This window comes from Crassostrea angulata, chromosome 4, assembly GCF_025612915.1.
Source record: "Crassostrea angulata isolate pt1a10 chromosome 4, ASM2561291v2, whole genome shotgun sequence".
Taxonomy (NCBI): Eukaryota; Metazoa; Mollusca; class Bivalvia; order Ostreida; family Ostreidae; genus Magallana; species Magallana angulata.
In genome coordinates this window covers 3,657,400-3,670,438 of record NC_069114.1, presented here as the reverse complement: position 1 = coordinate 3,670,438, position 13,039 = coordinate 3,657,400, and the positions used below count along the sequence as shown (strand labels likewise).

The following is a 13,039-nucleotide window of genomic DNA, read 5'->3' as shown; positions in this document are numbered from 1 at the left end:
GTTAAACAAATGCACCTGCTCTGTTATAAAATATATAAATACTTACTGAAAAAGATGAATAGCGATATTTTATGGATTGATAATAGTAAGTTTATTTTAACAGTTTACAAATCTATCATTAGATGTTCTTATCTTTTATTCTCTGATGAGGATATTTGAACCAGGACTTTAAATCAGAGATACCAAAAAGAGTTTATCGTAAGAAAGTGCTATTTATTAATCCGTTAACCCGCGTTCTAGTCGTTTTGGTTAAAATAAATATGTGCATATGCGATATAAACTGTATTGTTTACATTCATCTTTATGGTGTTAATTGTTAATCAAAAGCAGTTTATATCTATTTAACATAGTTGTTTTGAATATAACAAAAGTCTGACAAAATGAATATACCAGAAATATATCTAACAAAACCGGAATTTAAAAAAAAAATAAAACTAGGTTAACATTTAGTTAGATTAGATTAGAGTGTTTACAAAATTAATAATGTATTAAATTGTACTTTAGATGACTGTGGCTCTTATTTTTGTGATTTTTGTGATCGGCGTACGAGCGGAAACAAGCAATGGAAGTTGTAAAGACATGCTGCAGGGTTATCTGACAGGACAATTGTCGTCTGCTCTAGGAGCATACCAAGTAGAGGCGCTGAGGCGGGAATTCAAGAGTTTCACCGACCAAATTGAAAAATCAATAAAAACAATTCAAGAAAAAACAGAGTTTGGCGCACAGAAAATACAAGGCAACATTTTTATGCTATTTAGAGATGATCCTTGTATATTTTATTATATATGATATTATATTTATTAAATAAATCTAGGAAAAAAAACTTTTTTATTCAAATACCTTAATTTTACGTGCATTTTTTAAATTACATAATTGACAATATTTTAAGAAACTAAAAACAGCAGCGTTGTGTACACAAGATGGGGAAAGAAGACGTGTCCTTCAAATGCCGAGTTAGTTCTATCAGGTAATTGTTTTCCCTGAAATCACTTCTATCTGACACAAATCGTCTTACAATTTCCTTTTGCAATTCAGTCGAGACAGTATTTGTTTTTTTTAAATTAAAAACGAAAAACTTTTCACTTCTCTATTAAACAAAATGTTAAGGTCAGTATTATAAGGCGTTGAATCACAATATGTAAATGTAATGCGAATGTTTTGATGAAATCTGAAGGTTACACTGGCGGTTCTTGGTATGACCACAAGGGAGCAGCAGTTGATCTCCTGTGTTTACCAAGAGATCCAGAGTGGGGGATATACACTGATGGGGATGACGATAGCAGAGCTCGTGTTTATGGTGCGGAATACGAAACACACGCTTCTCCCGGGTACATACGCACATTCTATCAACATGATGTACCCTGTGCTGTTTGTCTTCTTAGAAATAAATCAGTCGTCAAAATGTTTCCAGGTTAGTGAAAATGTTTGCAAAAAATGTCAAATTGTCTTGTGTTTGGATAAAGTTGTCTTATTTTTATCAAAACAACATAGATTAATTATATAGCATTTCTCCCCCAAAAGATGAACATGCAGTTTTCGCACATTCGTTTTCATTATGGCACAGATAACAAATATATTGTGCATTTCAATCCAATTAATATTCGATTTTTAAACCCGCCCCTCTTAAATACGCTTAATAAGATCTAGCGATGAAATCACTGCCGTTGACCTTTCAGCTTATGATTCGCTGAAGTGTTTGTATATCAATATCGTACCTAATATCCAAAAATGTGTCGCGCAGTAGACTAATTCATTACAAACTGTATATTGAAAATTTGTGTTTTTGTTGTTTGCATTTTACACGGAGATAGAATTAATCTTTTCATAATTTGGCCGAAAAATTGCTTAGCATAAAATAGACGAGCAAGCTGTTTTTTGAGATAAAGATATCTGACTATTTAAGGACTTATTAATGAAGCTTGAAACCGTTTAGTAAACAGTTGCATGTTAATTCATGTTTGAAAAGTCACTTTGAGATGACTCAGTAGGGGCTGGTCTTATATCTTGTACAGCAAAACAAAGAGGGACAGTTTTACAAATCTTATTTTATTTCATTTACCTGTATTTTATGCATTTGTAGCAAGGAAATCGTGTTACAAAGGGTGGAAGTTGGAATATAATGGCTATCTAATGGCAGGGTATCATGGCCAACTAGCTAGTACAATGTACACCTGTATTGACGAGCATCCAGATACCTTACATGGAGGCCATGCCAATAAAAATGGCTACCTGTTTTACTCCGTTGAGGCACGATGTGGATCATTGAAATGCCCACCCTATGTGGAAGGAAGAGAACTCGTGTGTGCTGTTTGTTCTATGGAATAAATATCAGAAAAGTAGTTACTTTTTTTTTCATTTCCGCATTTTAGCTAACAATTGATTCAGCCAAAAACAGCACGTTACATCCGTCAACAATAAAAATAACTCCTGGATACTTATTATCTGCTTCAGATATGGAACAATAGGCTAAAGAAAGGATAGTATATTACATTATCATTAACATTAAAAAGTGTATTTTCGTCATCCCATTTAAAGGGAATTAAAGACGATGTCAGCTTAAAATTAGAAATGTTGATATTTATTTCGAATATTTAAAATGATTAATATGGGTATTTTTAATGCTTTGTTGAATATGTGAATGTTAATTATCGAGTAACAAGCAAGCTACAAAGTTTAAAGTTCTTTGTTTTGTAAACAAAGCTCGAATCTCGTTATAGTTTACAGAAGTGTTTTTTGGTATATGTTTCAATTAAATCTTAAAAGAAAAGATATCAGATAACTTTGTAATGATTACTATAGCGGTTTCACTATATGTTTTCTTTCAACAGAATACAATTTGTTTTTTTAATTGATACTTTAAATGAAAATACATTCTTCAAACCATTTAATATTCAATTGTAAAGTAAAGAATTCATGTAAAAATAAATACTTCAAACTATTATGTTAAATGGTAGTGCAAACTTTTTTTAATTTTGTAAAAAAAATTTACCAAGGCCACAAAACAAAATCAGCGGACAGTTTCGAAAAAAGTATCCGGCAATATTTTTATAAAATTGAAAGTTGTTGTTCTTGAAAGCTTTTGAGTGTTGCTAAAATTCATTAAATAATTTTTAATGATTATCATTAGTTAGAGGGATGTCTTTTGTTCAAATTAATATGCAAAAAGTAGGATCCGAATGTTAAGTACATGAGAACCAGAAGTGAATTGCAAAACTTGCGCTATAATTGTTGTGTTGACCTTACACAGTCTAGTTACAGAGGTGGGAGGTAAATTAACAAGAAAAGTACAGCTGTATGTGGATGGAACATAATAAACTATACACCGTACGTTTCTGACATGTGATGGTGCAACATGCATACGGTACGGAACGTAAACCCTTTGCAGGAAACGAGCCGAGGAAATCTTTAGAGCTGAAAAATCATGAAAAGTAGCGAAATATATAATGGTCGAAATCGAACCCCCCCCCCCAAAAAAAAACCAACCAAACAAACAAACCACTTTGTAGAAAATTGTACACTTTCTGACTAGTAATTTTACTTAGATTTTTGTGATTGATCTTATAAGAAGTAAATATTAAAGGTAATTAATTTTAATTCAACTGAGAAATTCTAGTTACAAAGTTCCGAAGAAACGCAACACCTGGCTTCAGTCAATCGTATCAAAAAATCTAACTGCTACCACCGTATCCGAGATTTTGCTATTTCTGTGTTTGTACTAAATGAGTTTTACTGTAATTCTAAGCATATCGCAATCTACTAAAGAATATCGCGTCATTTAAACAAGATATATAACTAGACTCTTGTTGCTATAGCAACAAAAAGGTCTTCCGTTCCTCATGTATTAATCTGCACAAAAAATCCAGTTATCTTGTAAACAGAAAATGGATATAATATATATATAAGTTTTGTGTCTTGATCTATCACAGTTTCTGAGATCTTATTCATACTTTGTTTTTAAAAAAGAAGGCTATCTGAGATATATAAGATGTCTCACCGGAAGTAGAACTTTTTTACCATGTGTAGATGACTTTTTGTATTTCTATAGCTAAACTGTTACTTCAATGCTAAATAACCAAAATATTTTTAAAAATATCAAAATTAGAGTACTTCCTGTGACGACCGGAAGTTACGCCGGATTAAACAAAATAGTGTTAACACATGTAGATACATAGGTCTATCATCCCACAAAGTTTGGTTGTTCAAGTCGTTCCCGTTTTTGAGATCTCGTCGAAATAAGATTGTTGGTCTCTGGACAGGAAACGGGCAAACGGAAGTGTTCAATGTAAATTGTATTAAATATTTCTTGTATACTTGCCTTTTGTACATTATTTTTCATTTATCTAACTAAAATATGAAAGGGAAATAGTTAAACTGATAAACAGCTCGATTTGTTTGACCTCTTCCGGTGTGGACCGGAAGTGACGGAAGACAAAATGAAACCCGTTAAACACATCTTCAATCAAATGTCTATCATCCATGAAAGTTTCGTGTCTTGATCACTTATAGTTTCTGAGATCTCGCGGGTACAAAATATGTTTTAAAAAAGCTACCTGAGATAATTGAGATGTCTCACCGGAAGTATAATTTTTTTGTTGATTTAACATCGCATAGATGACATATGTAAGGATCTATACTAATATCTTTATTTTACGGAAAATTAATTAAATACGTAAAAACAAAAACATTCAAGAGCTTCCGGTGACGACCGGAAGTTACGCCGAACAAAACAAAAATGTTTAAACACATCTACAACTATAGGGTCTATCATCCCACAAAGTTTGGATGTTCAATTCTTTACCGTTTCTGAGATCTCGTTGGTACAAGCTTTTTCAACGCGGGACAGGAAACGGACGACCGGAAACGATTTTTGACAAAATGAAAAAAACGCCTCGAGATATTGTCATTTTCTTTCATTTCAGAAATGTTCACATAAATCTATCCAGTCATCTCTGAGAAATCTTGTGGACAAAAACTGGGAAAAAAATAATAATAATAAACTAGACACTTGTTGCAAAAGCAACAAAAAGGTCTTCCGTTTTGATATACATGTATCAATTTAACTGTAAGACATTGCTTCTCTGACATAGAAAAAGAAGTGGATATGATAATTATTGTGAATGATATATCCAGACGTTACTTACATGTAAAACAACGAGAATGAAAAAGAAATCAATTTTTTAAGTACTTTCTGTGACGACCGGAAGCAACGCCGATCTAAACAAAAATGTTAACCATTTGTACAATCATAAGTTAATCCTTCCTCAGAGTTTGGTTGTTCACATCTCTGCCAAATCTAAGATCTCTTTGAAACAATAGTTTTTGTCTCGGGACCGGAAACAGACAAACGGAAGTGATTAATAAAAACAAAAACTGGTATTTCTCGTACATTTGCTTAGCGTACATCAATGTTTATCAGGCTAGATGAAACACCCAATAAAATCAGTTAAACTTGTTAAAAACATGATTTGTTTGAACCCTTCCGGTAAGAACCGGTTCTTAAAGTTGACAGAATTAAACCCATTAAACACATCCCCAATCAAATTTCTATTAATCAAGAGAGCTTCGTGTCTGAATCACTTACAGTGACAAAAATCTCGCGGACATCAAATTTGTAAAGATGAGTTACACAGATATATTTCAGATTTCTCACCGGAAGTAAAATTTATTTGCTAATTTAACATTATATAGATGACATTTGTAAGATTATATACTGATATTTTCTTTTTATGTAAAATGAATAATATTTGAAAAAAAACCAAATTTTTGAAGTGCTTCCGGTGACGACCGGAAGTTACGCCGAACAATAAATTATAGTGTTAACACATGTACATACATACTTCTATCATCCCACAAAGTTTGATTATTCAAGTCGTCACCGTTTTTAAGATCTCTAGGAATCAGGTTTTTTTGTTTCGGGACAGGAAACGGACAAACGGAAGTGTTTGATGAAAATGAAAGTTAGTATTTCTTAACCATTACACAACAGGACTTTATTGGCTATCAATTTGTCTTACATTGTCAAACAAAAACAGTTAAACTCTTAACCAACTTGAATTGTTTGAACTATTCGGGTGTGGACCGGAAGTGACGGTTGACAAAATAAAAACGGCTAAACACATCTTCTATCAAATGTCTATCATCCCTGTAAGTTTCGTGTCTTGATCACTTACAGTTTCTGAGATATCGCTGTAATAATAGTTGTTTTAAAAAGAGTACCTGAGATATTTGAGATATCTCACCGGAAGTAATTTTTTTTGTTTATTAATCATCAGATAGATGACATATGAAAGCGCTTATACTTATATTTCAATTTTGTGTTAAAGAAATAAAATGCGTAAAAACATAATTTTTGAAGTGCTTCCGGTGACGACCGGAAGTTACGACGAACAAAACAAAATAGTTTAAACACATCTACAATAATAGGTCTATCATCTCTCAAAGTTTGGAGGTTCAAGTCTTTATCGTTTCTGAGATCTCATTGTCCATAGCTTTTTGTCGCGGGACAGGAAACGGACGACAGGAAGTGAATTTTGAAAAAATGAAAAAAAAACTCCTGGAGATATTATCGTTCTTTTTCAGTCCTAAAAATTTCAAGAAAATCCATCCATGCATCTCTGAGAAATCGTGTTAAACTTTTAAAAAACTTGATTTGTTTGAACTCTTCCTGTGTGGACCGGAAGTGACGGTCGACAAAAAACCCCCAAGTTAAACACATCTTCTATCAAATGTCTATCATCCCTGTAAGTTTCGTGTCTTGATCTCTTACAGTTTCTGAGATCTCGGGGTTCAAACATTTATTTTAAAAAAGGCTTCATGAGATATTTGAGATATCTCACCGGAAGTAGAATTGTTATGTTTAATAATCATCGGATAGATGACATATGTAAGCATGTATACTTATACTTCAATTCTCCGAGAAATATATTAAATGCGTAAAAGCATAATTTTTGAAGAGCTTCCGCTGACGACCGGAAGTTACGACGAACAAAACAAAATAGTTTTAACACATCTACAACTATAGGTCTATCATCCCTCAAAGTTTGGAGGTTCAAGTCTTTATCGTTTCTGAGATCTCATTGTCCATAGCTTTTTGTTGCGGGACAGGAAACGGACGACAGGAAGTGAATTTTGACAAAATGAAAAAAACGCCTAGAGATATTATCATTTTCTATCAGTCCTGAAAATTTTAAGAGAATCTATCCAGCCATCTCTGAGAAATCTTGTGGACAAAAAACGGACAAAAAAAAAAAATAATAATAATAATAAGAAACATTACAATCACTATAAGGTCTTCCGTTGGAAACGGAAGACCTTAAAAACCTTACAATCACTATAAGGTCTTCCGTTGGAAACGGAAGACCTTAATAAAAAGAAACATTACAATCACTATAAGGTCTTCCGTTGGAAACGGAAGACCTTAACTAGACTCTTGTTGCTATAGCAACAAAAAGGTCTTCCGTTCCTCAAGTATCAATTTGCACATACAAATCCATTTCTCTTGTTAACAGAAAATAGATATAACATATACTGTAAAGGAATTCCTAAGAAATTATTTCTAAGTTAAACAAAACAAAAGACAAAATGTCAATTTTTGAGTACTTTCTGTGACGACCGGAAGTTACGCCGTATCATACAGAACATAGTAATCATAACTTCATACATTATTTTTTTCTTTCCTTAATGTTCGAATATTCAAGTTTTTGTTAGTTTTAATATCTCTTTGAGAAAAGGTTTTTGTCTCGGAACCGAAAACGAACAAACGGAAGTGATTTAAGAAATTGAAAGTAGATATTTTAGTACATTTACCTTTGGTACGTTGCTGTTCATCACGTTGAGTAAAAAGTTTAAAAAATTTAAAGTTAAAACAAAACTTCTATTGCTTGAACGCTTCGAGTGAGAACCGGAAGTGACATAAGGCCAAATGAACATATTCTATATAAGTTTTGTGTCTAGATCTTTCACAGTTTCTGAGATCTTGTGGGTACTGAGATACATGTATTTGAGATGTCTCACCGGAAGTAGTACTTTTTTTACCATGTGTAGATGACTTTTTGTATTTCTATAGCTTAAATGTTATTTCAATGCTAAATAACCAAAATATCTTTGAAAATATCAAAATTGGGTGTACTTCCTGTGACGACCGGAAGTTACGCCGGATAAAATAAAATGGTGTTAACACGTGTCCATACACAGGTCTAGAATCCTACAAAGTTTGGTTGTTGAAGTCGTTACTGTTTTTGATATCTCTTCGATATAAGGTTTTTTGTCTCGGGACAGGAAACGGACAGACGGAAGTGCTTAATAAAATTAAAATTTTGTATATCTTGTTTACTTTCCTATTTTTAATTATTATTCATCGAAGTAGCTAAAACTATCAAATAAAAACAGTCTAACGGTTTGATTTGTTTGAACTCTTCCGCTGTGGACCGGAAGTGACAAACGACAAAATAAAAATGCATAAACACATCTTCAATCAAATGTCTATGATTAGTGAAAGTTTCGTGTCTTGATCAATTATAGTTTCTGAGATCTCGCGGGTACAAAATATGTTTTAAAAAAGCTTCCTGAGATAATCGAGATATCTCACCGAAAGTAGAACTTTTTTGTTTATTTAGCATTGCATAGATGACTTATGTTAGGATCTATACTAATATTTTTATTCTATTGAAAATAAATTAAATACGTAAAAATCAAATTTTTTGAAGAGCTTCCGGTGACGACCGGAAGTTACGACGAACAAAACAAAAGTGTTTAAACACATCTACAACTATAGGTCTATCATCCCTCAAAGTTTGGATGTTCAAATCTTTATCATTTCTGAGATCTCGATGTGACAAGCTTTTTGCCGCGAGACCAGAAACGGACGACAGGAAGTCAATTTTGAAAAAATGAAAAAAACGCCTCGAGATACGATCATTTTCTATCACTCCTGAAAACCTGAAGTAAATCTATCCAGCCATCTCTGAGATATCTTGTGGACAAAAACTGGGAAAAAAATAATAATAAACTAGAGCAAAGCTCGTTGCAAAGCAACGAGTGGGTCTTCCGTAATTGTTGAAAGTAAAGCTTGAAGTTCCTGTAAGAAGCAGAGCTCTTAAACCAATAACAAGAGTAACTAAAATAAAAAGATGAAAAAAATCGAATTATTCCTGGTACGACTTAACAAAATCCGAATGATTTTAAGTACGACTTAACAAAAACCTTTCTGATTTCAAGAACGACTTAACAAAAAAAATCCGAATGTGTCCAAGTACGACTTAACAATTATTTTTGGAACGAGTTAATATTACTTTGAACATTACGCTATTTTTTAAACCAAGGACGCGGAATCAAAATTTCCGGAAAAATCAATTTTTAAACCCCGATATCTCTGTAATGCATTGTCCGATTTTAAAACGGCTTTCAGTGTTAGATTCAGCTTAATAAGCTCTACAAAACACATATACGTTTTTGATTAAATCAGAAAATTCATTTTTTCAAAAAAATTGTTTTACTTCCAGTTTCGACCGGAAGTGATAGATTTTCATTTCCAGCCTTATTACAGAGGTAAATCGATCAAATCATAACCATTCAAAATTTCAAGCCTCTATCTTAAAGCGTTTTTGAGAAAAGTCCGGGACAAAATGACTTTTTGAAATTTTTAAAAATGACGTCACGTCAAAACGGAGGTGACGTTCTCTTTAAAACTTTTACATTTTTGAGGGACGCCAACTTGCAAAAATCTCTGAAAATTTCATCAAAAGCGGTTAAAAATTTGTTGAGTTATGAGGCAAAAAAGGAGTCAGAAGAAAAGAAAAAGAATAAGAATAATAACTAGAGCAAAGCTCGTTGCAAAGCAACGAGTGGGTCTTCCGTTAATGTCAGAAGTAAAGCTGGAAGTTCCTGTAAGAAGCAGAGCTCTTAAACCAATAACAAGAGTAATAAAAAGAAAAAGATGAAAAAAATCGAATTATTCCTGGTACGACTTAACAAAATCCGAATGATTTTAAGTACGAATTAACAAAAACCTTTTTGATTTTAAGAACGACTTAACAAAAAAATCCGAATGTGTTTAAGTACGACTTAACAATTTTTTTTGGTACGAGTTAACTTTACGATAAACATTATGCTATTTTTTAAACCAAGGACGCGGAATCAAAATTTCCGGAAAAATCAATATTTAAACCCCGATATCTCTGTAATGCATCGTCCGATTTTAAAACGGCTTTCAGTGTTAGATTCAGCTTAATAAGCTCTACAAAAAACATATTCATTTTTGATTTGATCAGAAAATTCATTTTTTCGAAAAATTTGTTTCACTTCCGGTTTCGACCGGAAGTGACAGATTTTCATTTCGAGCCTTATTACAGAGGTAAATCGACCAAATCATAACCATTGAAAATTTCAAGCCTCTATCTTAAAGCATTTTTGAGAAAAGTCCGGGACAAAATGACTTTTTGAAATTTTTAAAAATGACGTCACGTCAAAACGGATGTGACGTTCTCTTTAAAACTTTTACATTTTTGAGGGACGCCAACTTGCAAAAATCTCTGAACATTTCATTAAAATCGGTTCAAAACCTTTTGAGTTATGAAGCAAAAAAGGAGTCAGAAGAAAAGAAAAAGAATAATAATAATAACTAGAGCAAAGCTCGTTGCAAAGCAACGAGTGGGTCTTCCGTTAATGTCGGAAGTAAAGCTGGAAGTTCCTGTAAGAAGCAGAGCTCTTAAACCAATAACAAGATTAACTAAAATAAAAAGATGAAATAATCGAATTATTCCTGGTACGACTTAACAAAATACGACTGATTTTAAGTACGACATAACAAAAACCTTTCCGATTTCAAGAACGACTTAACAAAAAAATCCGAATATGTTGAAGTACGACTTAGCAATTATTTTTGGTACGAGTTAATTTTACTTTGAACATCACGCTATTTTTTAAACCAAGGACACGGAATCAAAATTTCCGGAAAAATCAATTTTAAACTCCGATATCTCTGTAATGCATCGTCCGATTCAAAAACGGATTTCAGTTTTGAACTCAGCATGAAAGTTACTGTAAGATACGTACGTAAAATTTTTAAAATTGAAAAACATGAAAATTCAAAAAAATTGGTTTTGCTTCCGGTTTCGACCGGAAGTGTCCGAATTGAGTTTCCAGCCTTATGTCATAAGTAAAACGATAGTTCTACCATCTCTGTAAATCTCACAGCTTTATCTTAAATCAAAAATGAGAAAAGCTCCGGACAAAATCACTTTTTAAAACGTGAAAAACGTCAATATCTGACGAAATTGATGACGTCATCAATTAATTTTTTCACATCATAGAGATCTTTTAGATACACATTAAATCTGTAAATTTCAAAACAATCGATGCAAGCGTTTTTGAAATATTTGAGTTGGAAAAAAAATAAAAAGAATAATAATAATAAGAATAAGAAAAAAAAGAAACCGTAGAAAAACAAAAGGGTCTTCCGTTGAAAACGGAAGACCCTAATAAAAAGAAACAATAGAATAACAAGAGGGTCTTCCGTTGGAAACGGAAGACCCTAATAATAAAAAGAAACAATAGAATAACAAGAGGGTCTTCCGTTGGAAACGGAAGACCCTAATAATAACTAGAGCAAAGCTCGTTGCAAAGCAACGAGTGGGTCTTCCTTTAATGTCGAAAGTAAAGCTTGAAGTTCCTGTAAGAAGCAGAGCTCTTAAACCAATGACAAGAGAAACTAAAATAAAAAGATGAAAAAAAATCGAATTATTCCTTGTACGACTTAACAAAATACGAATGATGTTAAGTACGACTTAACAAAAACCTTCCTGATTTCAAGAACGACTTAACAAAAGAATCCGAATGTGTTCAAGTACGACTTAGCAATTATTTTTGGTACGAGTTAATTTTACTTTGAACATCACGCTATTTTTTAAACCAAGGACGCGGAATCAACATTTCCGGAAAAATCAAGTTTTAAACCCCGATATCTCTGTAATGCATCGTCCGATTTTAAAACGGATTTCAGTGTTAGATTCAACTTGATAAGCTCTACAAAACACATATTCATTTTTGATTTGATCAGAAAATTCATTTTTTCAAAAAATTTGTTTTACTTCCGGTTTGGACCGGAAGAGACAGATTTTCATTTCGAGCCTTATTACAGAGGTAAATCGACAAAATCATAACCAATAAAAATTTCAAGCCTCTATCTTAAAGCGTTTTTGAGAAACGCCGCGGACAAAATGACTTTTTGAAAATTTTAAAAATGACGTAACGTAAAAACGGAAGTGACGTTTTCAAGAAAATTTTAACATCTTTGAGGGATAATAGTTTCACATTATCTCTGAAAGTTTCATAAAAATCGGTTGGAAACTTTTTGAGTTATAAAGCCGAGAAGGAGTCAGAAAAAAAAAGAAAAAGTATAATAATAATAAAAAGAAACCGAAGAATAACAAAAGGGTCTTCCGTTGAAAACGGAAGACCCTAATAAAAAGAAACAATAGAATAACAAGAGGGTCTTCCGTTGGAAACGGAAGACCCTAATAAAAAGAAACCGAAGAATAACAAGAGGGTCTTCCCTTGAAAACGGAAGACCCTTACTAGACTCTTGTTGCTATAGCAACAAAAAGGTCTTCCGTTCTTCATGTATTAATCTGCACAAAAAACCAGTTATCTTGTAAACAGAAAATGGATATATAATATATAAGTTTTGTGTCTTGATCTATCACAGTTTCTGAGATCTTACTTATACTTTGTTTTAAAAAAAGAAGGCTATCTGAGATATATGAGATGTCTCACCGGAAGTAGAACTTTTTTGACCATGTGTAGTTGACTTTTTGTATTTCTATAGCTAAAATGTTACTTTAATGCTAAATAACCAAAATATTTTTAAAAATATCAAAATTGGGTGTACTTCCTGTGACGACCGGAAGTAACGCCGGATAAAACAAAATAGCGTTAACACATGTAGATACATAGGTCTATCATCCCACAAAGTTTGGTTGTTCAAGTCGTCACCGTTTTTGAGATCTCGTCGAAATAAGATTTTTGGTCTCTGGACAGGAAA

The 13,039-nt window shown here is 32.6% G+C and overlaps 1 protein-coding gene across 1 annotated transcript; it reads left to right on the top strand.

The window, feature by feature from the left end:
* The first annotated feature begins 483 nt into the window (after positions 1 to 483).
* LOC128180226 (uncharacterized) lies at positions 484 to 2,333 on the top strand. The gene is given in 4 exon segments (XM_052848155.1): positions 484 to 736; positions 890 to 967; positions 1,175 to 1,411; positions 2,081 to 2,333. Coding segments are annotated over 4 exon segments (813 nt in total). The 3' UTR covers positions 2,326 to 2,333.
* Positions 2,334 to 13,039: the final 10,706 nt, after the last annotated feature.